This window comes from Ascidiella aspersa, chromosome 8 (assembly GCF_963924565.1).
Source record: "Ascidiella aspersa chromosome 8, kaAscAspe10.2, whole genome shotgun sequence".
NCBI classification, from domain to species: Eukaryota; Metazoa; Chordata; class Ascidiacea; order Phlebobranchia; family Ascidiidae; genus Ascidiella; species Ascidiella aspersa.
In genome coordinates this window covers 15,302,785-15,330,233 of record NC_139454.1, presented here as the reverse complement: position 1 = coordinate 15,330,233, position 27,449 = coordinate 15,302,785, and the positions used below count along the sequence as shown (strand labels likewise).

General features: G+C 34.9%; 1 protein-coding gene across 3 annotated transcripts in view; it reads left to right on the top strand.

Moving 5' to 3' along the window:
* Positions 1-6,517: 6,517 nt before the first annotated feature.
* The window catches only part of LOC146136280 (C2 domain-containing protein 3-like), a 54,057-nt gene continuing 33,125 nt past the window's right edge, over positions 6,518-27,449 (top strand). For all 3 annotated transcript variants that reach the window (XM_083395190.1, XM_083395189.1, XM_083395191.1), the window contains exons 1-10: positions 6,518-6,613; positions 6,809-6,998; positions 7,465-7,624; positions 8,648-8,826; positions 20,509-20,592; positions 20,862-21,001; positions 25,477-25,605; positions 26,596-26,658; positions 26,849-26,970; positions 27,274-27,359. In XM_083395190.1, coding sequence (XP_083251316.1) covers positions 6,577-6,613; positions 6,809-6,998; positions 7,465-7,624; positions 8,648-8,826; positions 20,509-20,592; positions 20,862-21,001; positions 25,477-25,605; positions 26,596-26,658; positions 26,849-26,970; positions 27,274-27,359 — 1,190 coding nt within the window. In that variant the 5' untranslated portion in view covers positions 6,518-6,576. The remainder of the gene's footprint in view (positions 6,614-6,808; positions 6,999-7,464; positions 7,625-8,647; positions 8,827-20,508; positions 20,593-20,861; positions 21,002-25,476; positions 25,606-26,595; positions 26,659-26,848; positions 26,971-27,273; positions 27,360-27,449) is intronic.

Here is a 27,449-nt window from a genome sequence, read left to right as displayed (position 1 = left end):
ATAACAAATTAGGGTATTACAATGAACGACATTTATAGTTAAACATTAAAAAATACTATGTAAAAAGTAAACATTTGTGACACACCACTGTGTATCCTAAGCAAAATGTATTAAATATTATTTAAAAAAAACTAAAGCACCCTAAGATTGAACATTAACTACATTGTAAACTAAAACACACTTGAAGTTTAAATAAAGTGTAAAACTTTTTTTAGCAAACAAAAGAAAGAAAACTACCAAATGCCAGACTACAAGTGCTAGGATCAACCAACCAACTTAAGATTCCCAAGAACTACATAACACATGACCATAATTACTGCTTGAACATTTATTCAAAAAACGAAGAGAACAAATTGAAAGAAAGCAATGAAAAAATTATACGATTAAAAAAGAAAATGAAAGTTGCAAGACAAAAAGCGAGAAGATTAAAATTGAAGGTCAATTCTTTAAAGGGGATTATTAGAATTTTAAAGGATAAAAATTTAATTTTAACTCGCTGTGAAGACATGTTAAAGCAGTGTTTATCAGAGGTACCATTTGAACTATTAACAAGAATCAAAAAAACAAAATCTGGCAAAGGATTTAAATATTCAGCAGCTTTAAAATCATTTGCACTTACTCTACAATTTTATTCCTCTTAAAGCATATGAATTTGTCCGTAAAAGTTTCGATTTTTCATTACCCCACCAAGCCCAGATTCGAAAATGGTACGACAAAATAGATGCGGATCCAGGATTTACAAAACCAGCTTTTATTGCAATTAAAGAAAAGGTGAGAATCGCCCACAACAATGGTAAACAAGTTATGTGCTCCCTTATGCTTGACGAGATGTCTATTAGGAAACATATTGCTTGGGATGGTAAAAAGTTTCGTGGTTTTGTAGATCATGGAAATGGTCTCTATGATGACGACTCTTTACCATATGCGAAGGATGTTCTCGTTTTAATGGTTGTATGTATTAATAGTGGTTGGAAGGTGCCATGTGCATATTTTTTTGTAGATGGCTTAAGTGGTGCAGAGCGTGCAAACATCGTCAAAATATGTATTCAGCGTGTTTCATACACTGGTGCAAAGGTAGTATCTCTGACATGCGACGGTCCTTCTTGTCATTTCACTATGTTACAAGAACTCGGTGCATCTATGATACCAGGTTGCTTAACAGCAAACTTTGAACATCCCTCGAACAAAACCGAGCGGATTTATGTTCTTCTTGATGTTTGCCATATGCTTAAACTTGTGCGAAATACTTTTGCTGATTGGGGAATTTTGGTAGATGGAGATGGAGGAAAAATCAAATGGCAATACATTATTGCATTGCAAAAACTCCAACAAAATGAAGGTTTGCGTTTGGGCAACAAGCTTAAGCTGGCACACATCAAATGGCAGCAGCAAAAAATGAAGGTAAACCTTGCAGCACAGGCATTGAGTTCTAGTGTGGCTGATGCCATCCAATATTGTGCAGAGAATTTAAAACTAAAGGAATTTAAGGGATGTGCACCAACTGTCAGCTCTTACGAATGTTTGATCGTTTATTTGACATTTTAAATTCAAGAAATCCCCTCGCCAAAGGTTTTAAGTCTGCCCTTCGGATTGCGAATAAGTTTGTATGGGATCCCTTTCTTTCAGAATGTTTTACTTACATAATGCAGTTAAAAACAACTGACAGCACTCCAATGCACATTTCCAGAAGAAAAACTGGTTTTGTTGGTTTTTTAGCCTGTATCCAGAGCACAAAAGGTTTGTTCGATAACTTAATAGGCAGAGCCAATGCTCCACTAAGTTATTTGTTAATGTACAAGTTTAGCCAAGATCACCTAGAATTGTTTTTCAGTGCTGTCCGAACTGCTGGTGGCTGCAATAATAACCCAACAGCACAACAGTTCACAGCAGCCTTCAAGCGTCTTTTGATGAGAAGCTGTATTAAAGGTACAAATGGTAATTGCTCCAACCAGGATTCAACAACAATTCTGGATGCAATAAGCGACACCTGTAAAACAAATTATACGGAGGTAAAGTTAACTGATGTGGCATTAATTAAAAAATATAACCTCATTGAACGTCAACCCATTTCAACAGACCATGATTACTGTGACAGTCCAAACATAAAAATTTTATCAGAATATAAAAAAGCAGCTATTACATACATAGCTGGGTATGTTGCAAAGATGGCAAAAAAACAAACAACATGTTTTACCTGCTCCTTGGCACTTGGTTCCCAGAAAATGATAGCACAACCCAGTTTTTTAACATTCAAAGACAGAGGAGGTCTTATGAAACCATCAGAAAGTGTAATTAGGGTGTGCTCTGACACCGGAAAATGCTTCTTAAGATTGTTGGCATGTTCTGGTGGAAAATTACCGATTAATACAGGAATTCCAGATGCCATTGCAACATCAGTATTACACAGTATTAATGCATCCCAATTATTTCCTGATTTAGATAGTCACATGTTTGACAGTACAGTGATGGATAATCATGTCTTTCAACTGATCAAAGTTGTATCGAAGTGCTACAGTAAGATAAGGCTGTACCATCTTGGAAAGGAAACCTCTGAAAAAATAGTGGGAGAAAAAATAAGAAAAAAGCTAAGCAAGCTAGTTTTATTTAACAATCAATAAGTTTTATTAATCACATGTTCACTTGTTGTTTTAAATTTGTACTATTTGTTTATTGCTACTGTTGTTAAATATTTTTCAATTATTGCGTTTTTTCCTTTGCTGCAAGCTACCAAGTTACTTTTAAAACCGACTGTGTCAGTCTATAGAAGTATATGCAAAAATATGGCTAACCTTCAGGACATCCAATAAAATGCATCCTTGGGTTTTTTAAATTATAACCTGGTTAAGGATATCCTAGCCGAACACGAGTTTTGTTCCATGTCTGTCTACAAAATAAAATAAAACTTAAATAGAAGCCTTTACATAACAAAAATGCAGAGCATTATTTTAGTACTATTATAGTTTTAACTCAAAAGTAACCAACAAGCAGAAAGAATTGAACAAAAGATTTAATAAAAGATAAGTATAGTTGAGTGTAAAACTGTCATACTGGTTTAGTCTCGTAAAAAAACACAAAAAATAGGTGCTTTTAACGTTTTTTTATTTCTAAATAGTCAGATATTGGCTTGTCGCTTTAGAAACCACCAACTTTAAGTTATAAGTAGTCTAAAAATAAATGGGAAAAATACACTGGTTTAGTCGTCTTTAAAAAGCAGATTTTTGCGTTAATTATACAGTTTTATTTATTTTTTCTCCTTTAAATAATTGAAGTATGGCTTGCGGCCTTAGAAACCACTAATTTTAAGTCACAAGCATTCCTAAATAGTCAGAAAACGCTGTCACTAACACCCTTCTCCATAAGGCGTAATGCAAATTTTGCGCATTTTAGGACCTTTACAAGATGGCGTTTCAGCCTTCTAATTGGCTTCAAAAACCGCTCACGCGTGCCGCTAGTTGCGCTATCCAGGTTTTATAGAGATCAGTGGAGCCTGCTATGTAATTAGTATTCTATGGTAGAACTTGTAGGAGTAAACCAAAGTTTTCTTATTCCTGCATACCAAAGTATGATATTTTAATACTTTGTATTCAAGTCTTATCTATTTTTACGAAAAAAAAAATACCAAAATGAATTAAAAATGCCATATTATTCACACACGATTATTTTTTTGCAGTAATAGTTTTAATACAGTTTGTTTTAGCTGTTCTTAATGTTATTGTTTTGAAATTAAGATTCTGTGTAACAGGATAAAGTATACATAGTTCCCGCAACGGAAGAGCTTTTTTAAAATTTACAGTACAGTTTGTACGGGCAACATCTTAACAGGACTTTTTTACCAACCTATGTGATAATTGACTGATCAAACTTTACTTTATTTTTTTTGAGACCTAATCCTATTCAATAATTGTCAGCAGTGACATCATAGGCAATTTAATTTTGTTTTTAGTGGGCAAACTTACCGATAAATGAAAGGAAGATGCTATTCGGCGCTGGTCGAGGTTCCTACCACATCATTGAAACAATTATTCAAGCAACGCACAATATTTTGGTGTCGGTTAGTGTTTGGGCGAGGGTAGGTGCGTAGGTCAAGTATTATTATTAAAAAAATATTGATTTACCTACCAAAACGCTAACCCAGGAAAAAAATTGGGAAAGCACTTCTATCAAACAGTGACACTTATTTGGGAAATCTTTTCCATGTAAACAGAAAAAATCTTGTTTATATGTAATTGAAAAGGCTTGGCCCTTTTATGTGAAACCTATGCGACAACAGGGGTAGAACAGTGATTTTTGTTTCAGAGGGCCATGACATTTTTAAACTGAATTCAGTCAAATTGTGCGCAGCACGCAAATATTTCTGTTTATTTTTATTAAATTTGTAAAACTTCAAATAAAAAGGATATGTGGCATGCAAAGGGATTTCAATATTGTTCAAAATAACAGCAGTCACAAACAGAAATTGGATTGTAGAGTTTCTGAGTCACACGACTCAAGGTGCCATAGAATGCATATCATCTTTGGACTGAATAGATTTGAGTACAACAGATTAAGGTTCAGGCAAAGCACTAAAAAATTGTATTTTCATAGTTAACTTGGCTAAAAGTATAGTTTAGGGAAGTGGTTTTCAACCTGGGGGTCGCAACCCCGGGTGGGCGTTTGCTTTTTCTCAGGGGGTCGCGAAGATGACATTTAAATACTAATCACTATTAGGCCTATGAGAATACCATCTAATTACCATACAAAATTAACTGTATTGATATTAGTGAATGTTGTTGACAGTTAATGTTTAAACCAGGGATGTCCAACCTGCGGTCACGAGCCGCAATGCGGCACGCCTGATACTTATGTGCGGCCACTTATTCTCACTTTCAGTAGTCTTTATTTGAAACAATTTCGACTATCATCAAAACGTGTAGAACGAGCAGTATTTGATGAAAACTGATATCTCATTTTTTCTGAGACTATAATTGAGTCTAATGCCCCATTTTAACAGCCATTGAATGCTTGTGCAGCCATTCTTGTTTAGCAAGTTGTGTGTTTTTTTAAATGTGTGCTTTTGTGGACTGTTTTAAAGAAATATATCCTCCCAAAGGTGTTGCATGACATGATACGACATGTAAACTCAATGACATTCACTTGCATATTTGCACACAAGTTCACCCTCGAAGAACGGATATTTATAAGTTAAGTTCTTTTATGACGTAACTTATGACGCCATCCCCTTTAATTTAATTGTGTATGCGGCCCATCAAATTTTTTAAAGTGGCGATTCGACCCATTCTTTGAAAAGGTTGAACATTCCTGGTTTAAACAGTTGTTGAATGTTCAAACAGTGAGCAGCAAGGAAGCAAGTTGCGAGATAGCCAATTATTTTAACAGTGTAGGTTTGCTATTAAGTTGCCGGTAATCATAGATAGCCTACGGCAGTGCTTGTTGGAACAGTACACACTTTTACGTTTACCAAGAACTTGTACACACCAGTACTCGCAAATTGGCAAACAACTAAGTGAAAACTCTAACCTGTGATTCAAGTTGTTATTATTTGAATTGCCTCATGTCTATCCTCAGAATCAATAAACACAAAAATCAAGTGTTTGCTGTACTTATAAAAAAAAAAATACAACAAGTATTACATCAGAATAATTATAATTATTATAACAAGAAATATTTGGGTATGATGCCCCAAATAAATATAGAATCTGATCAGCTATGTACACTTAAATACATGTTGTGCCATGTATTGTACACTCCAGTTAGTCTGGTTATAAACCTGTTTATTTATTGTGAAACATGATCACAGCAGGCTTATTGTATTGCTGTATGTTTTACACCACAAGTACAAACACCCATTCAAAGTGGTATATACACCCTTAAAAAAATTCCTGGTACGCCCTGGGTGTACAATACATCTGTTTGAATAAAAAGGGCCTATGGCTAGCCTAGTCTGAGAAAATTTCAAAAGCGACTGTTAAAAAAAATTAAACTTGATTTTTTATTGATATTTTACATAAAATAAAAAAATTATAATAGCTTATTTCATACAGAATCAATTTTACTGAGGGCTAACAAGCAGTATTTTTGCTCAGTTTTCAATGAGCAAGGTCAGTAAAGTAGCGAAAAAATGACTTTGGTAATCCCGTAAAACATTAGCAAGCATTCTGTAATGACTCTCCTGTTTAGCAGCTTTAGACTTTTTGGAAGGGGTCGTTAGTACATTGGTTTGTTAAAATGGGCCGCAGTATGAAAGACGTTGAATAGCACTGGTTTTGTGGAACCATAGCAGGGTAGCCATGTGATGCAACAATAAGCAATGTTAAAAACTTTTCGCCACACCAACGTTTGAATACAGTACGACGAATGTATGTCAATCCTGGGAATTGCAACTGCATAATAGACTAAAATATTAAAAAAAATTCCTCTGGCCCACTAAAAATGGCTAAAAGGCCCACATTGGCCACAACCGACAGTTTGCCAAACACTTCAAAAATGTGATAAGTTGATTAACTATTGATGTTTTTTCAGCAATCTGTAAACTTTCTCTAGAAATAGCTTTTATATTTTATTGTCAACCTATGGAAAATGGAGAGGGGAAGAACGAATTCAAGAAGAAAAAAAGGTTAACTACTAACATTTCTAAATACCATACGTATAAACGTCCTCATCAAAACTTGCCACTTCTACATATTTAAAGTTGACCTTACTCCAGAGTTTGTGTTTATGTAACTAGAGATTTGAATGCAAGTAATCCAATACTTTACTTAAAACGAAAGGAATTCAAAGTAACCCTGCCATCCAAACAATTTTTTTATAGTACTATTCAAAGATGTTGTTCCATCTACCGACTTGCCACCCTTAGTAGAAGGAGAACTGAGATGTTTTCTTAATGTAACCATTGGTAGATTGTCGTGGGGTAGTATTCCATCATCAAAAACACCCCCAGTTTCACCAGCTTACCTCAGACTACGTTGGTGGGGAGAAGCATCGGACGGAACTTTATTCAGGTTTGTTTTTAACTGTGTTACCGGCCGTAATGTATAGTTGTATGGCGAACCCCTAACTGCTTGGTCATTGTTTTGCAAATTTTGTAAATATCCCCTAAGTTAGGTTTGGTATGATTCAATAAAATGTAAGTCTTTGTGAAGTCATTCAGAGTAAGGAAAGATATAATACCTGGTGCCCTGCTAACCGTAGGAATAAATAGTTAACAGTAGAGAAAATGTATCTTAAGTGATCCAGGAGAGTGCTATTTTATGGTTTGTTTTTTGTTCAAAACAAAAACTTAGTAGTTGTACAATAGCATATTTTTGACATTATTGTTTTACTTGTAAATATGTATTTTTGCTTAAATCACTGCAAATCTTTTTTCAAATCACGGAAATCTTTTTCGAAACATGGACAAAAGTTTGTTTTTTAACAAACTTTTGTTTGTTTTTTTATAAGCAAAATTAACATTTTAAATAATACCAGGCCTCAAGGAAAGAAAGAAGATGGAACTTTATTTAAATCTCGCTGTCAGTTTGGCATAAGATCTGGACCAAAACAGATGACAGCTTATTTTAATGACATGGGATCCATTACTTTTGATATCCTATCTAGTCCAAAATGTATACCATTTGGACGGGTTCAGGTATGTTCAACTGTAAGTTTGTTTTAAAATAAATTCTTGAATCGATTGTAATCCCTAAAGAATGTAATTCGTAAGTCAAATCTGCACAACCATGGCCGAGTCTGGCCCACAATTTTATACCATTTTTTCTGTTCATTATTGCTTGTAGGTTTGGATTTGCTTGTGTATTATTTCATCATATATAATTGCTTCGCTTGAAACATATGTAATATGAATATCAATTTTATTAACGACACAAATAGTTTTACTGGTTCAAGACACCTTTTTGAACTCTTGCACCTGTCCAGTTGTACCACAACGTGATATTGCATACCACCCACAGCCATATAATTTTTTAACAATAAAATCTCTGTGCTACGTGTTGCCATTAACTATTTAGATCCTAGCATGGAACTAACTTTTTGTTTCATCAAATTTTGCATAGCAAGTTTTATTAAGGAATGCCCTAATGACATGAACCATTTGTTTTATAGCTTGGTCCAACAAAAACTTTCTTAAACACAGTGTATACTTTATTATGAGACAAGTCTCTGGCGTTTAAAGCATTTTAAATTTTTAATGCCATAACTAACATAATTAATATACTGTTGCTGCCAGGCATTGTATCAATTATTAAGGCTGGGTTCTTATGACAAATATGTATTCAGCGCCAACGTTTCGATTACCTATACAGGTAATCTTCTTCAGGGCAATAAACTTGTAACTTTACAGAAGGGTATATATAAATTTAATCCAAAGACGAAAAACAAGGTGTCTTTTGACTCAGTGTATTTATACCCCCCCCTCACTGTTGAAATTAATTTAATGTTTAGTAATTTTACTTTTAGATTTACTACAGGTAAAATGATAATACTTTAATGGTATTGGTTAAAAATTTATTTTTGTCTCCCAAATGTGGATGTAAATTTTTTGTATGTAAAAATAACAAGTTAAGTTATTTGTCATGTATGAGGAACCTATCCAACTGAATAGCTGGAACTTATAACACTTTCAATGCATATTTTTTACTTGTGTTCTATTTAGATACCCAATGTTGCCAGTTTAACATCCTCCAAGCCTATTCATGGGTTTTATCCAATTATTTCTTCTTCTTCGCGAAACCTGGGAGAAATTCATGTTTCTATGAGCTTTAAACCTCTTAAAAGTGCATACGAGGAGTGTGATTCTTTTGACACAGAATGCAACACCTCAGTTTCTTCCAGGTATTTATAATACAAACTTCTAGAAGTACATTAACCTCTAATCATGTTGGATGTTTTAAATGTATTATATGGGCCGAAAATTTATTTTCGGGACATATCTTGTTTTTGCCGTTATTATATGGGCCGAAAATTTATTTTCGGGACATATCTTGTTTTTGCCGTTATTCTTTTTTGGTTTCCTATGGTTTCCTATGGTTTGTTTCAGACCGAGTTTTGTCCGAAGCTTTATAGAAAAAGTAGACATCGTAGAACCTTCAAATTTTCAGACATGGCATAGAGTGGTATGTAGGTGCTTTGTAAAAGTTTATGAGGCTGCACTCCCAGGGGCCTTTGCTTGGGGGGTAAAAACCTGAAATATTGCGTTTTAGCACTTTGTAGCTAACGACAGCCATCTAGCAGCAGAAAAACTTTCATACAGAATTCGTTCATATTCGCTTGCTTTGTCCAGCTCGCGTCGCGACGAGGCGGCTGCCGGCATCCCTGCTGCGCCCTATTGTCCCGCGCGTGCAACATTTGTGTTGGAAGTGGCTTGCCTAGTAAAACTATGCACATGCGACTTGCCTTTCATAAAGAGGCCTCTCTAAGTCAAAAAACCTATTGCTCTTACAACACAAAATATTTTACCACCGCAAATTTAAATGCGAATCCTACAGGCAGTGTACACATCTCTGTTAGCACATGTTGTAATTGTTGCACCATTCAAACATATCAACACCAGGTCTAAGCAAATATAATTATACAAGGGCCGCAACAACAAAAAGCTTAAGTTTAACGCATTCTTAACGACGACGTTACAAAGCTACGTCATAACATGGCGTCATAAATAAATAAATCTTGCGTTTATTGGATTTAAATTGGCAAAACTTTCAATATAAAACGTGGCTTATTAGGCACATAAACGTGTTTGCATATTGCTCAAAACTACAGATTTAAACTCTGTTTCAACAGTGATTGCTCAGACCAAGGCATGGTAAAAATGTACACAGTAAAAGTTGGAAAAAGTATAGCAAACCATAGACGTTAAATCATTTAGAGAGAATGAAAATATTGACTTTTTAAACATGCTAGCTGACCAAAATGTAATAACATGGCCGTAAGCATTATCTACGTAAATTTTTATTGATCAAATGTATGTTTCGATCATTTGCCAAAATCTACGACATATTTGAACCCCCTTCGCTTCAAAGCCATAAGTTATTATATTATTATACACAACTTATAATTGTGTGTAGATATGTTGGATTGGAGTAACATACAGAACAGGTGCAAATAGCAAATATTCTCCAAATACGATGTTTCCAATATTCTCCAAATCGTATTTCATCGTATTGTCGCGGTAATACACAAAGAGGTAAGGCCGTGAATAAAGTTTCACCCACCGCACAATTAACGGAGGGAAGCATTTCGAGTAGGGATGTTCAAGGCAGAATATCGGCGACACATTTATAATGCTTGCTTTAAATGCGGCGTCAGCATTTTTTGGGTCAATAGGGTGTATTTACCGCCGCAAGTTTAAATGCGAAATCTTAAGGCAGTAGTCTACGCCTCTCTGTTAGCACCTGTTGTGCATCTTGCTCCGACCAGCATACCAACATCAGGCCTAAACTTATCTAGCAAAACTTTCGATTTAATAGTTTGCGTATTAGGCACGTAATAGTGTTTTTCATATTGTTTGAAACGACAGATTTAAAGCCTGTTTTAACAGTGATTGCTCGGACCAAGCTATGGTAAAAAATTACCTAGTGAAAGTTTGCAAAAGTATAGCAAACCATAGGCGTTAAACCATTTTTAGTCTTTAAGAGAATGATAATATTTAATTTTCAAACACGTAAGCTGGTCAAAATTTAACAAAATAGCCATATGCATTATCTAAGTAAATTCTATTTATCAAATATATGTTTCGATCATTCCCCAAATTCTACGCCATATTTGAACCCCTTTCGCATCAAAGGCATATTTTAAGTGGGGAAGTTTTCGGCCCATATCTGTTTTTGCTTGCAGAAACAAGTTAAGGAAAATGAAAAACAAAATATATAATATAAAGTACACAATACAAAATATTAAAAAAAAAATTAAAAAAAAAAAAATTAAAATGAAGTAAAAATTGAAAATAAACACTAAGCCCTGAAAATATATCCCCTGACAAAATATACAACAACCGCACCCCCGTCTAGTTCTTTTTTGGTTTCCTATGGTTTCCTATGGTTTCCTATGGTTTGTTTCAGACCGACTTTTGTCCGAAGCTTTATAGAAAAAGTAGACATCGTAGAACCTTCAAATTTTCAGACATGGCGTAGAGTGGTATGTAGGTGCTTTGTAAAAGTTTATGAGGCTGCACTCCCAGGGGCCTTTGCTTGGGGGGTAAAAACCTGAAATATTGCGTTTTAGCACTTTGTAGCTAACGACAGCCATCTAGCAGCAGAAAAACTTTCATACAGAATTCGTTCATATTCGCTTGCTTTGTCCAGCTCGCGTCGCGACGAGGCGGCTGCTGGCATCCCTGCTGCGCCCTATTGTCCCGCGCGTGCAACATTTGTGTTGGAAGTGGCTTGCCTAGTAAAACTATGCACATGCGACTTGCCTTTCATAAAGAGGCCTCTCTAAGTAAAAAAACCTATTGCTCTTACAACACAAAATATTTTACCACCGCAAATTTAAATGCGAATCCTACAGGCAGTGTACACATCTCTGTTAGCACATGTTGTAATTGTTGCACCATTCAAACATATCAACACCAGGTCTAAGCAAATATAATTATACAAGGGCCGCAACAACAAAAAGCTTAAGTTTAACGCATTCTTAACGACGACGTTACAAAGCTACGTCATAACATGGCGTCATAAATAAATAAATCTTGCGTTTATTGGATTTAAATTGGCAAAACTTTCAATATAAAACGTGGCTTATTAGGCACATAAACGTGTTTGCATATTGCTCAAAACTACAGATTTAAACTCTGTTTCAACAGTGATTGCTCAGACCAAGGCATGGTAAAAATTTACACAGTAAAAGTTGGAAAAAGTATAGCAAACCATAGACGTTAAATCATTTAGAGAGAATGAAAATATTGACTTTTTAAACATGCTAGCTGACCAAAATGTGATAACATGGCCGTAAGCATTATCTACGTAAATTTTTATTGATCAAATGTATGTTTCGATCATTTGCCAAAATCTACGCCATATTTGAACCCCCTTCGCTTCAAAGCCATAAGTTATTATATTATTATACACAACTTATAATTGTGTGTAGATATGTTGGATTGGAGTAACATACAGAACAGGTGCAAATAGCAAATATTCTCCAAATACGATGTTTCCAATATTCTCCAAATCGTATTTCATCGTATTGTCGCGGTAATACACAAAGAGGTAAGGCCGTGAATAAAGTTTCACCCAGCGTACAATTAACGGAGGGAAGCATTTCGAGTAGGGATGTTCAAGGCAGAATATCGGCGACACATTTATAATGCTTGCTTTAAATGCGGCGTCAGCATTTTTTGGGGCGACCAATTACTTCGCGATAAGCTTCGCCTAATAATTAAGTGTCAATAGGGTGTATTTACCGCCGCAAGTTTAAATGCGAAATCTTAAGGCAGTCTACGCCTCTCTGTTAGCACCTGTTGTGCATCTTGCTCCAACCAGCATACCAACATCAGGCCTAAACTTATCTAGCAAAACTTTCGATTTAATAGTTTGCGTATTAGGCACGTAATAGTGTTTTTCATATTGTTTGAAACGACAGATTTAAAGCCTGTTTTAACAGTGATTGCTCGGACCAAGCTATGGTAAAAAATTACCTAGTGAAAGTTTGCAAAAGTATAGCAAACCATAGGCGTTAAACCATTTTTAGTCTTTAAGAGAATGATAATATTTGATTTTCAAACACGTAAGCTGGTCAAAATTTAATAAAATAGCCATATGCATTATCTAAGTAAATTCTATTTATCAAATATATGTTTCGATCATTCCCCTATTCTACGCCATATTTGAACCCCTTTCGCATCAAAGGCGCCGCAAATTTAAATGCGAAATCTGGTGGCAATTCTAATCCAACATATCAACACCAGGCCTACACAACTTAAAATTGTGTGTTGATATGTTGGATTGGAGTAACATACTATACAGGTGCAAATAGCAAATATTCTCCAAATACGATTTTTCCAATATTCTCCAAATCGTATTTCATCGTATTGTCGCGGTAATACACAAAGAGGTAAGGCCGTGAATAAAGTTTCACCCACCGTACAATTAACGGAGGGAAGCATTGCGAGTAGAGATGTTCAAAGCAGAATATCGGCGACTCATTTATAATGCTTGCTTTAAATGCGGCGTCAGCATTTTTTGGGGCGACCAATTACTTTGCGATAAGCTTCGCCTAATAATCAAGTGTCAATAGGGTGTATTTACCGCCGCAAATTTAAATGCGAAATCTTAAGGCAGTGTACGCCTCTCTGTTAGCACCTGTTGTGCATGTTGCTCCAACCAACATACCAATATCAGGCCTAAACAACTAGCAAAACTTTCGATTTAATAGTTTGCGTATTAGGCACATAATAGTGTGTTTCATATTGTTTAAAACTACAGATTTAAAGTCTGTTTTAACAGTGATTGCTCGGACCAAGCCATGGTAAAAATTTACCGAGTAAAAGTTTGCAAAAGTATTGCAAACCATAGGCGTTAAACCATATTAAGTCTTGAGGAGAATGATAATATTTGGTTTTCAAACACGTAAGCTCTGGCCAAAATGTAATAAAATGGCCATGTACATTATCTACGCAAATTCTATTTATCAAATATATGTTTCGATCATTCCCCAAATACTACGCCATATTTGAACCCCTTTCGCATCAAAGGCATATTTTAAGTGGGGAAGTTTTCGGCCCATATCTGTTTTTGCTTTCAGAAACAAGTTAAGGAAAATGAAAAACAAAATATATAATATAAAGTACACAATACAAAATATTAAAAAAAAAAAAAAATTAAAATAAAGTAAAAATTGAAAATAAACACTAAGCCCTGAAAATATATCCCCTGACAAAATATACAACAACAGCACCCCCGTCTAGTTCTTTTTTGGTTTCCTATGGTTTCCTATGGTTTCCTATGGTTTCCTATGGTTTCCTATGGTTTGTTTCAGACCGACTTTTGTCCGAAGCTTTATAGAAAAAGTAGACATCGTAGAACCTTCAAATTTTCAGACATGGCGTAGAGTGGTATGTAGGTGCTTTGTAAAAGTTTATGAGGCTGCACTCCCAGGGGCCTTTGCTTGGGGGGTAAAAACCTGAAATATTGCGTTTTAGCACTTTGTTGCTAACGACAGCCATCTAGCAGCAGAAAAACTTTCATACAGAATTCGTTCATATTCGCTTGCTTTGTCCAGCTCGCGTCGCGACGAGGCGGCTGCTGGCATCCCTGCTGCGCCCTATTGTCCCGCGCGTGCAACATTTGTGTTGGAAGTGGCTTGCCTAGTAAAACTATGCACATGCGACTTGCCTTTCATAAAGATGCCTCTCTAAGTAAAAAAACCTATTGCTCTTACAACACAAAATATTTTACCACCGCAAATTTAAATGCGAATCCTACAGGCAGTGTACACATCTCTGTTAGCACATGTTGTAATTGTTGCACCATTCAAACATATCAACACCAGGTCTAAGCAAATATAATTATACAAGGGCCGCAACAACAAAAAGCTTAAGTTTAACGCATTCTTAACGACGACGTTACAAAGCTACGTCATAACATGGCGTCATAAATAAACAAATCTTGCGTTTATTGGATTTAAATTGGCAAAACTTTCAATATAAAACGTGGCTTATTAGGCACATAAACGTGTTTGCATATTGCTAAAAACTACAGATTTAAACTCTGTTTCAACAGTGATTGCTCAGACCAAGGCATGGTAAAAATTTACACAGTAAAAGTTGGAAAAAGTATAGCAAACCATAGACGTTAAATCATTTAGAGAGAATGAAAATATTGACTTTTTAAACATGCTAGCTGACCAAAATGTAATAACATGGCCGTAAGCATTATCTACGTAAATTTTTATTGATCAAATGTATGTTTCGATCATTTGCCAAAATCTACGCCATATTTGAACCCCCTTCGCTTCAAAGCCATAAGTTATTATATTATTATACACAACTTATAATTGTGTGTAGATATGTTGGATTGGAGTAACATACAGAACAGGTGCAAATAGCAAATATTCTCCAAATACGATGTTTCCAATATTCTCCAAATCGTATTTCATCGTATTGTCGCGGTAATACACAAAGAGGTAAGGCCGTGAATAAAGTTTCACCCACCGTACAATTAACGTAGGGAAGCATTTCGAGTAGGGATGTTCAAGGCAGAATATCGGCGACACATTTATAATGCTTGCTTTAAATGCGGCGTCAGCATTTTTTGGGGCGACCAATTACTTCGCGATAAGCTTCGCCTAATAATTAAGTGTCAATAGGGTGTATTTACCGCCGCAAGTTTAAATGCGAAATCTTAAGGCAGTCTACGCCTCTCTGTTAGCACCTGTTGTGCATCTTGCTCCAACCAGCATACCAACATCAGGCCTAAACTTATTTAGCAAAACTTTCGATTTAATAGTTTGCGTATTAGGTACGTAATAGAGTTTTTCATATTGTTTGAAACGACAGATTTAAAGCCTGTTTTAACAGTGATTGCTCGGACCAAGCTATGGTAAAAAATTACCTAGTGAAAGTTTGCAAAAGTATAGCAAACCATAGGCGTTAAACCATTTTTAGTCTTTAAGAGAATGATAATATTTGATTTTCAAACACGTAAGCTGGTCAAAATTTAATAAAATAGCCATATGCATTATCTAAGTAAATTCTATTTATCAAATATATGTTTCGACCATTCCCCAAATTCTACGCCATATTTGAACCCCTTTCGCATCAAAGGCATATTTTAAGTGGGGAAGTTTTCGGCCCATATCTGTTTTTGCTTGCAGAAACAAGTTAAGGAAAATGAAAAACAAAATATATAATATAAAGTACACAATACAAAATATTAAAAAAAAAATTTAAAAAAAAAAAATTAAAATAAAGTAAAAATTGAAAATAAACACTAAGCCCTGAAAATATATCCCCTGACAAAATATACAACAACCGCACCCCCGTCTAGTTTAAAGTTACTATTTTCGAATACAGGTCTAGGGCAGCGGTGTCCAACAGGCGGCTCGCGTGCCAAATGTGGCATGTGAGTGTGACCTAATAAAAAATGGCATGCAAGCCCCCCCAAAAAATACTAAATTTGTTATTCAACCAATTGTTAACTGCTTCAAATGCAATTTCATGCTTCTACAACTTGTCTTTATCTGGAAAGAATCCTCTAGAGTTTTATTTAAGCACTAAAACTGTGAACACAGCATATCAGCAAACACCGACAAAAATGAAAATATATAAGATAATGTCTTTCTTCTTGTGATTAACATTAGTCGATTTTTTATAATTCAATTTTTTTATGGTTTGTTAGTACTGTTTCAAGCTTACTGTGTTAGTTTATAAAAGGTATTAGTTAACCTTAAGTATAACTGTGAGTTCTAGTTTGTGTTTTTTGATCTGTCTTATAATTTATACCTTTTCTTGCCAGTCAAAGGTATCTTGCATGGGATATGCTAGCACAAATTATTCTGTTGATATAAACTGAACTACACAACAGAAGACAAACACATTTCACAATATAACCAACCAAAACACTGTTGTACACTGTACAGCATAAATTACACCACTTGTAGACAATTTTAGGTTTTAGAGAAAGGCACCAACTAGCTTAAGATATCCTTAGTAACACCAATATTTTCAAAACAATGCCTACCTGTGGTGAAGTATGGTGTGATTTTGGACAAATAATAATACGGTCTGTCCATTGCACGAAAGTGGCATGATGCAGAGTCGAACATTTTGCAATACTGGTGACCAGCAAAAGACCATTTTAGAATTTATCTCCAGGGTTGCCGATAAAGCAAATACCAGACGACACTAAATTTCAAAAGATTTCGCAAGAGTAAACACATTTTAAGAAATAAAAACTTGTTTGTTCTCTACGAAACAAACTGGATTAAATCACAAAAAAGCATTTTCATTAGAATTATTCCGAAAATGGCTTCCCAGATGTAAGTGACCAACTTTCCAAATTACATGTTACAGTAACGTAGTTTACAGCAGATTTGGACAACTAGATTTATTTTAGCTAAAGTTTTAAAATTAGATTAGAATTGAAATTAGAGCATTTCATTTATTTTCAAATTAGATCAGAATTAGAGTTAGTGAATTTTAGAAAAACAGAATATCAACTAGAATTTAATTGCATTTAAATATTTCTCTAAAAGTCACCTACAGGTTGTTCCCACCAATTCCAATTATTTGTTCTCTGTGGATGTAGCGACTTTATTAGTTAATTTTTGGTCACCTATGGTAATATCCTATTCGGTTAATAAGTAACAAAACCTAAAGTCGCTGGTGAGTTCTATTCCGGTAACTATAATTCCTATTCTGTTTAACAAATTTACTAATTCAAAATATGAAATAAGCTATTGCTGCCAGGCATAATATATAACGGAGTGTTGCTCTTCCAGCAGTATATATAATAGATCAACGTTTCAACGTGCTATACAGAACGTCTTCATCAGGATACTGACGTATCGTGCAAACTGTTTTGTTTATTGTGATTTCTATACATAATCATTAGTTTTCATAAAACTCTTGTCGTTTACTTCCATGCATGGATGAACAAATTAATGACCCATAAAGCAATTTACGCTTAAAACAACATTTTTTAGCCGAAATATTTTTTACAATCTTTAGTGAAAAAATAACACTGACAATTTATTAGTCGCAGCCTGCCTGTTTACCATTTTTCTAAAAATCCCTGCGCTCTCTTTTTTTGATATTCTGTTTTTTCTGTGCTTTAACGAAGTTTCACCGTGGTTGCTTTGCGCCACAAACTAAACGCCACATTTTGTCCAACGCTATAGTTACTGGTTGAACAGCAAACAATGATAAAATAATTGTAAATTTACAACTAAACCATTCTTTCGCAAAGTTAACAATCATATGCACCAGAGGTTTTGCGCTGCGCGACGCCCTATAGTGGGTCGTTTCAATTTTCCAAGGGCGTCCGCAATGGTTACGATTCGTATCTAAACATAATTGTGATACAAAATATTTAGAGGCGGTTATTTTTTTAAGCCTTGGCTTGGTTGACCGCTATGAACTTTAAGAAATCGCAACAACATTCTTATGTAGACTATTTTCTAATTCTCAGCTGTAGTTACACAAGTAGGCGATATTTTAAAATACCGTAGTGTTCATGGACCGTTTCGTCGGCCACTCAAAACATCTCAAAAACACTGCATACAAATATTATCATAAGACATTTGTATTCCAACTTATTGTTACCAAAAACTGCAGCAATTGCTTATAATTTTCTTATACAAACAATTTAATAAATACAGAAAAGTAAAATTCTTATCGCTGGCTACATCGCAAGTTCAATAAACTTTTCCAAGGCGCCAACAACGTTTAAGTTAAACAATAACCTCATAACTATTTACCACTACAGCAATGACGTCTTTGATTGTTTGCCGGTAAACAATTTTTTAAAACGGCACAAAGATTCTTTAATCATCATACAACGCGACAAAGAATCTTTATCACGAAATTCGAACGTGACTTTGATTAATCTTATTATTTGTGTAGTGTTAAATGTATTTGCGCCTTAGTGTTTAAGGAAAGAACTGGGGCTAAGTAATATTTCTTTGGTAGTGGTGCTTAACACAAGTTGTCCTACAACTAACTAAATTTCCCGTCGAAGCCACTCTCCAGTCGGGCTAGTGGGTGTCAATCAGCACTCGCCCGAAGCAATTTGCACTCGCATTGGCAAGCGGACGAGTGCTTCTTTCCAACCCTGAAATCATTACATGCTACTACAAGACCACGAAATAAACACTGGCATCCATAGAACAGAATGTTACTCCAATATATAGCATTCAAAATCTATTCTTACCAAACTTCGCAATCCCAGAAGCCCAATAATGGCCAGCGTCCACTTATCGACCAGCAGACGAGAAGAATTACTAAGTAAACACACCCGGCTTTCGGCGCCCAATTATTTGGCAGACTGACCATTACTTAGAACAATAAATTTTGTTTGCACGCTAAACCCCAAATATAACAGGACATCACCAACATATGCGGTCAAAGATAAAAAATCCATGGTGTATACGAAAATAGAAAGGAACAAATCTTTAATAACTAAATCAATTTCTAAATACAAGAACACTTTAGAATTATCACTGTCCTACAACCCTATTTAACATTTCGCAATAATTGCTAATTTAATAAGAACTTTGAGATTATATGCTTATGGCAATTAACAAATTTAGGTGTTTACTGTGTTGATAAACACGTAAAAGTGGGAAAGTAAAAATGATGTTGGGCAAAGTAGCATTTTTGGTAAAATCTGAATTAGATTAGAACTAGAATTAGAGCACATTAGGGATTCACAAATTAGATTAGAATTAGAGCACAGAAGCCATTCACAAGTTGTATTAGAATTATAATTGGCCTCATTTTGCTCTAATTCAGGTTTTTTTTTTCTACGGTTTTAGTGATGACTAGGGCAATTATTTTTTGACCTAAAAAATTGAAATTTTGACCTAAAAAAATATTTTTTGGACAAAATTTTGACCATTTAGAAATAGATTGATTCAAACAACATATTGTTGTTTGAAGTACTTCATTAGTGTCTTGGCGTCGTTAACCACACATTTTTGTTGTTTTACTGACTACTACCGGTCAAATACAAATCAGTTATTTCGGGTTTATGCAAAACTCACGAAAATGCTTAGTTAATATGTTAGTCATTTCAAAAGATAAACCACTACAAAGAAAGCAATATACTGGTTATTTAAAAAAATGCTGTGTAAATAGTTGAAATACAACAAAAAAGTAATTAATAACAAAAACCTAAAATATTATGGGAATAGGAAATGGGATAATTAATTGCATCCCATGCGAAAAAACACAGCAAATATGTTTCAATACATAGGTCAAAATCAGAGATACACAACTGTATAAAGCAATAACAAAGTTCGAGCTGATAAACCTGGCCTGCGTGGTTAATTCTGTCTGCTTGCTTGCGTTTATCCGTATATTACTTTAATGAAGATTTAATACACTTAATATGTCATTGAATTTAATTCAAAACTAATTTTTTTTCAGATAGACAATTTTAAAAAGCTGAAAATATTTTTTTTTAATCTTGTAAGCTATTTAGATGTATAAGTATATTCAGTGCAAAAACGTTTTATATTTAACTAAAGCCTACTATTTTCTTTGAAAAATAGATTGCTTGAATATACACTAATAGTTCAATTAGGCCTTCATGGACCCCCTAAGAACCCCTGCTCTAATTCATTGAATTAGAAAACTAGAATTTATCTAGTTGTCCAAGTTTAAGTAAAGTAAACATGGTTTTGCAATTCCAGAATGACTACTCACACTACTATTTGTTTGAATCGTTTTACCAACATTTATAAATAATGGTCTACCATTACATGAGATTCAGAGTAAAATGTTGTACATAAGTTTAAATTATTCCACAAAAAAAACAAAAAAACCTTACCACTGTTGACCTTAACTTGTCGTTGTTAAAGATCTTGGAATACCAGTGCTTTGGGGAGCCACCAAAGTTCAAGGTCAATTCGTGTAGCAGAACGGTCAAGAAGCAGCAGTGCCGGGTAAAAAAAAACTATTGAAACCAATTTATTTGGCAATTTGTTATCTCTAATATTAATAAATATAACAATAGATATAATATAATGTATGCAGCAAAGCACCCAACTAAAATAGCGCAAATTATATCTAATGCAACTCTAACATATTTATTTAACTTCAACATATTCTTAACCAAGTAACACCTTTGACTACCACTCTAATATGACCTTTTTACTGTGTTCACGCTTTTCAGGGTGATTAAAAAAGAAAATAAAACATTATTTTGTTTTAGGAGTTACCGACAGAATAGGGGGAGAAGTCGCAGCAAGAACAGCAAAACTAAATCTGGAAAAAAGCGCTCCACTTCCAGCACACGGGATCAAGCTATAAACAAACGACAATCACATTCATATGATTCAACTATTAGTACAAGTAATACTAAATATTGCAGAGAGTTTCCTCTATTTGTTTCCTTAGTATAAAGTTGTCCTAAACTTGGTGTTTTAGTCCAGTGCTCCGCAACCTTTTTCCACTTGCTTGGCAGCACATCTACGAAATATTTAAAAGACGATAGACAACATCAGCAAAAATGTGTGGCAGCCAACTGATTTTGCGGTTTGCAAACTCCCTGAAATTTCTGAAGCCGGTCAGAGTCCTGAAAAATAGCTGATTAGATAAACAGAAGGTTTTTAATAGCAAACGAAAAATAAAACCTGGCCTTGGTGCTTTTACTTTTTTGCATAAATTGATTTTCGAAACAGCTGCCAAGACTAATTACACAATCACATAATGTCAATTTACAGTTGTATTTCATGGGTTTTGAGAAGATAGTTAATCTTGACTTTGGTGTATAGTTCGGAAATAATTGGTGTATTTTGGTACTTTAAAAAATATATTTTGATATTTAATTTTCGGTGATAGAAGATAACCTAGTGTAACGCCCAAACGCGACTTGTGTAGTGGGCCTGGCGCCTGACCCTATACAGTTGCCCGAAAGGGCGCAGCAGCGTGAGTTCTATTTGGTTGGGGAAGGTTTCTAGCTAGATATGCTACCTGTCATAAACACAACTGAAATACCAATCAAAAGTATATTGTTACAATGTGAATTAAACGTTATCAGAAAGCATTAATGAACGTGTATTAGTTTCAAGTTATTGTAAGACAGGCAGCCTATGGTGGCCGCTGTCGGCTGAAGCCTGCGCAGACTGCCCGAAAAAACGCTAAGACACGGCATTTATACAGCCAATACATAGAACACAAAAGTTCGTCATATTTGGCCATGAAAGACTGGCTGGCACTTTGCAAACATAGCTAGGCACTCTTTTAATATTACGGCTGGCCAAGGCCAATTTGCGGCGACCGTAAGGCGCATGGAGGCTTGTTCTGCAAACCGTGATTATCAACACACGCAATACTGACATGTTTATAAATTAAGAGATTAAACGTTGAAAGTCAAGTTTGAAACGAGGCAAGTGGACCAGGGCTGTGGAGACGGTTAAAAACAACCCGAGTCCGACTCCGGCCAAAAAAATACACCCGAGTCCCGAGTCCGACTCCGGCCAAATGTAAGATTTTGTCGAGTCCCAAGTCTAGCTCTGACTCTACAGCCTGTATTTTACCAATTTACGCACCTAAATTAAGGTAAATTTTTTGTTATCCACTCATATTGGTGTCATAATTGATCCACCATTACATGGTTTAAAAATATTTCACGTTTGCTATTACACTTTTACAACTTACATTTTGCCGCCTTAACAGTTTAAAAATTTGATACTGCGCATTTTACGCGGTCTTACTCGAGTACCGAGTCCGACTCCGACTCCGCAGCCCTGAAGTGGACACACGAAAACTCAATCGACGGATTGCTTTTGAAATATTATATTAGGACCGGTAAAATTTCGAAACAAGTTTTGCGGACCTTTAAAAATCAAAATCAACCCAAAATGTAGTTACGACAAAAGTATATGCAACTTAAAATCAAAGAATGGAAACGTCAATTTAATAAGCAGTTTTCTGCTGTCTTTTTGATATCATACGTGTTTTACATGGTTCATTGAAGTTTTACACCTACAACTGATTTTAAAGCAACACTTGCACCATTGTGACAAACGATTAGGTCCAAAGTAGACCTTTAACTCTATATTGCGTCACAGTGATTACTGGCGAAGTTCTGCATTTGATGGACAAGCTTTTAACATCTTGTATTTTGCAACTAAGATATAAAGTTGTAATATATTTGGCGGACTGGCAGGAAAGTTGATGCGAACCGGCACCGGTCCGTGGACCGTCAGTTGAGAACCACTGATATACAAGTTAATTCGAATGATTATTAAAAAGTGACCTTAAAACGCAACTCACCTTTGGGAACGTTGCGGCACACCTGACATGGTGAGGCAGGACAGCGGTTGTGGAGCACTCTTCTAGTCTGAAAAGGTGTCTAAATGCCTGTTGGAGAACTATTTCAAAATCTTCCATTTGACATGAAAAGATTTAACATTTCCCCGCGTTGACGCATTATTCCCGGTCGTAGCATGATGACAAATGTATTTTCGACTATTCGTTGTGAAGGGAGACAGAAGTATCTAGGTCAGTGATTCTCAACTATTTTAGTACCAGAGCCTAATTTCAAACCTAAGGTTTTGTAAGGTTTCAAACCTAAGGTTTGTACTTAAGAATGCAACAACAACTCAAAAGAACACAAAGAAATATGCAAATTTGCCTAATGTGAAATTTAACACTGATTTTGACTTATTACAAGTGTGTCAAACTAATGCGTAATAGTGGAGGATGAAGTAAGCAGAAGCTGCTTGAGATGATTGCCAGTCAATCGGTTACGATACTGATTTTTTATTTTGAACATTTTGCTGAAAATACTTGAATTAAATACAGAAGCATACGATATGTTTCCTCTGGAACTGTACTCCAAATGTCGACTAAACTTTCACTTTGATATGCTTGTTGCAGCTTGACATATTGCGTGTCTAGTATCGACTGAAGCTTATTAGGAGGGGTGACTGCCTCTCTTTCCATAGGAGTAGCAAATGTTGTCATCAGTGACTAAAAAGAATGCATTCCGTTAATGGCACAGTCGAATTCTTCATATCAAATGATCCGCTGTCTTGATGATTTGAAGGAGTTGGAACATCTGTTGTAACACCAGTTAAAAGTTGCGTGTTCCAAAGGAAAAGCTTTTTAATAAAGGCACATACTGTGCTATACAAGTCATGACAAAACTTCTAATTTCTTACAGGGTGTGGTTTAGTTATGTTATGAACGGTGGGTAGTGATATCAACCATAATGGCCAAATTAACTTTCCATTCTTGATTGCTGAGTTATGACATGTGTTTCTTTAAACATTTTGATCCCGCAAAGAAGGTCATAGAATCTTTTGAGGCATTTAGCTTGGCTTAACCATCTTACACCAGTAAACATGACAACGTGACCATAATCAGCATCAATATCTGCTAGAAACTTTTTACACTTACACAGGTTATGCAATTTACTGTTGTTTTAACTAGGTTTGTCACATTAGGCATGTTCAAAGACCTTCTTGGTGCAAAATGCAGTGATGCGATGTCGCAAAAGCTAGCTTATCTTCTTCTCGCCATTTGTTGATGAGTTCTTAAAATCCGTGATTTGCACCAAGCATAGAAGGACACCCATCGGTTGCCACTGAAAAGAACTTTGATGGATCCTCATGTGTTTCTTAAAGAGCAGCTTAAAATTCCATATATGTATATCTGTTCCTTTTGTTGTGCCATGACTGTTTTGTTGTCCTATGAACTTTTCTTGTGCCATGGAATTAGTTGACTAATGAAGAAGCTCTTCATGTTGGTCTTTAGGTTAGTGAACCACAAAATGTACACTTGAAATCCGCATGCAGCTCTTAGAGCCGCTGTTGAGAATCACTGATCTAAGTCATTGATATGAAATAATTCACTATTCAAAGGAGTTAAATGTTAGTGTTGCGATAGTAATATTGTTCTAGCGGACAGTGTTTATTTAAAAATTTGTTAGTGAAAAAACAAGTTTTCCCAGAAATGTGACATCCCCAGAAATGTGACATACCCAGAAATGAAGAAACAAAGAGTAAGGTAAATCACATCGTATTTTGACACAAGGAGTCTTAGTGGTCATATTGCCAAAAATGAGCCATGAAGACAACGAAACACGTCTATCAGTATTGGCAGAAAAAACAGTGGACAACAGATTCTTCGAACATAGCATTACAAAAAAGGAAAAAAAAATCTTTAAAATAAAATTGTTGAAGAGAATAGTCTTACACCCCTAGACGGACAGGAGAAAAAACATTCTTTAAAGAAGGAATCTTTGCAAATGGCCGTATTTCTCTAGTTTTAAATAGAGTATCAGGTGGTACTATGTAACGGCAAATAAATTAAAATCTTAACAAGCTTTTGCACAACTGTCACAGTACGCCTCCGCATGTTTTTCTACACCCAGCGTACTTTGAAGCACAGACCTTCAGTTTTTTGTTTTTGCCTCCGTTACATATGTCTTTGTGAGCATGTGCCTCTAGATACATTGGACTTCATTATTTTTAGTGTTTATGCTTGTCCTTCTACTTTGTGCATTTAAATTGCCTTTTTTTCACATTTAAAAAAATAGTCACTGTGTGGCACACCTAGCATGTTTTGTGACACAACTATTGTACAGAACTGTTGGAATAACTAGATTTTTCTACTTTATATAGTGCTACTGGTAACAATAATAGTAATATTGATAAATAGCTTCGGTAGTAAATTGTTATATTTATTCATAATCATGAATTATTTTTGTACTTGTTAAATATGCTATTAGGAATTTCAGTCATTACTTCACTATCCATATGGTTAAATGAATTCCTATTGTTGAATGTAATACTGATAATTTCCAACTTTGTTTTTAGATAGAAAAAATGCCCAGGAAAGTAATAGAATTCCAGAGACGGTTTCCACACCAAGAGGTGTTGATGACTTGTTGGAAAAGAATGGCCACAATCTTTATGCACTTGGCTTGAAAAAAGATGATCAACAAAGTAAGATTAAATATCTAGTTGGCCCGAACGTAATGTTGAAATTTATTTGTAATAATTTTGGTAGGTGCCATAGATTATTATTACATCAATAAGGCAACCTATTATGGATATTCAAGGTAGGTTTGAAAATTCTAGCATCATGAGCCACAATATTTTTTGCACACAGATTGCTTGACTTTTTTGTATATTTTATAATTTTTTTTTAATTTTTTGTATGCAAGTAGGAAAAGTTTAGACATTTTAAATAAAAGAATGTTCGACTAGCCACAGAAAATGATATTCGGCCTGGGTTTTGACCAGGGATGTCCAGTCATAATGGGCCGCATTGTTACTTCAAAAATTTTAATGGGCCGCAAATCCTATTAAATTAAAGGGAGGTCATGTCACAAACCAACACCTGTTCTTCATGAGTTAACCTGTTCGCACATATTCAAGTGAATCTCAGGCTGAAAAATTGAGACTGCCAAATGAAACAACGATAATGAACGGTGATTATGCGGTGGCGGCGATAAGGACGTGTTTTCAATGCCAGGTGCAATGTGGCCGATGTAACATTGCAGCAATCACGGTTTTAGTTTTGTGATAATTGTTTACTGAGATTCAAATGGGGGTGTCAAGACTCCTAGATACCCCTCACTCTACGCCCCTGGTAACACAAGTCTAAAGGAACTCAAAAAGTCATAAAATGTTACAAATACACTTCAAAGGTAACATAGTAGTCTGCTGCATTATGTTTATATGAACAAATACATTGAAAGAGGGTCAACCTAGATTAGGCAACTAAACCCTTTATAATGTACATGTGTACCGTATTTTTGTATTCTAATCATTCTAAATTGTAGTGTGCAGTGATACTGGCTGTAAGCATTAGATATATATATGATTGTTACTAAATTTCCCATTACTGACTGTTATCTGTATGACTTTAGGATAAACCACTGTTCAACATGATTGACTTTCAAATTATGACATTTTATTTGTTTATTGCAGGTACTCAGGTGAAAAAAGTTAAGAGTTCCCAATGGGGTAGCACTGATTTGAAAGCAATTCAAGGCAAGTATTTCAAAGAATCAGGCACATCACAAAAAAATAATTTTATTCATTAATTACAACAAAGAACTGCAATTATGAGCATCTTTAAACTTAAATGTGTTAAAATTACTTTTTATTTGTTTATTTTTTTTCAACTGCTGTGAGTACTTTTGTACTGCCTTGCTTGCACTTATCATAAGTTTAATTGCAGAACTCTTGCAGCGGGGAAAAAGATTGCGAAATGAAATTACTAAATCTGACTTAACATTAGATATACCTATGCCAACAACAATGGTGAACTCGAGCAACCAGAATGTGATCTCCTCAAAAATGGTTAAGTGCCAATTTAGAATAATTTTCAGGAGTATTTGTAACTACATACTACACTATTTTTGTATAGTTAAACATAATAAATATATGTGTCTTTATTATAAGTTTTACTGCAGAAGTTGTGGCCAATTTCAGTTTGTTTGAGTTAACATAATTTTGTTTGCATAAATTAAGCATATCAAAATCAAATTAAATTGCTTTGTAAAAAATGATTTTTCTTTTTAGTCTTAGGTTAATTTTAAATGACACAAATATATAAAAGAAATTATCCCCTTCAATCATATTAGATAATGCTTTTTTTCACAGAAATACAAACATACACCTGAAAAAGATTCCAAACCTGTTCAAAGAATTGAAATTGTTAAGCCTTCCTGTGATAATCATTTTCTCAAGTAAGATAATTCATTTTTGTAAAACTGTTTAAGATATTTATTTCAATGTTTCTGTTATTAAAAACAATTTGGATAACTTTTTGCCGTGAT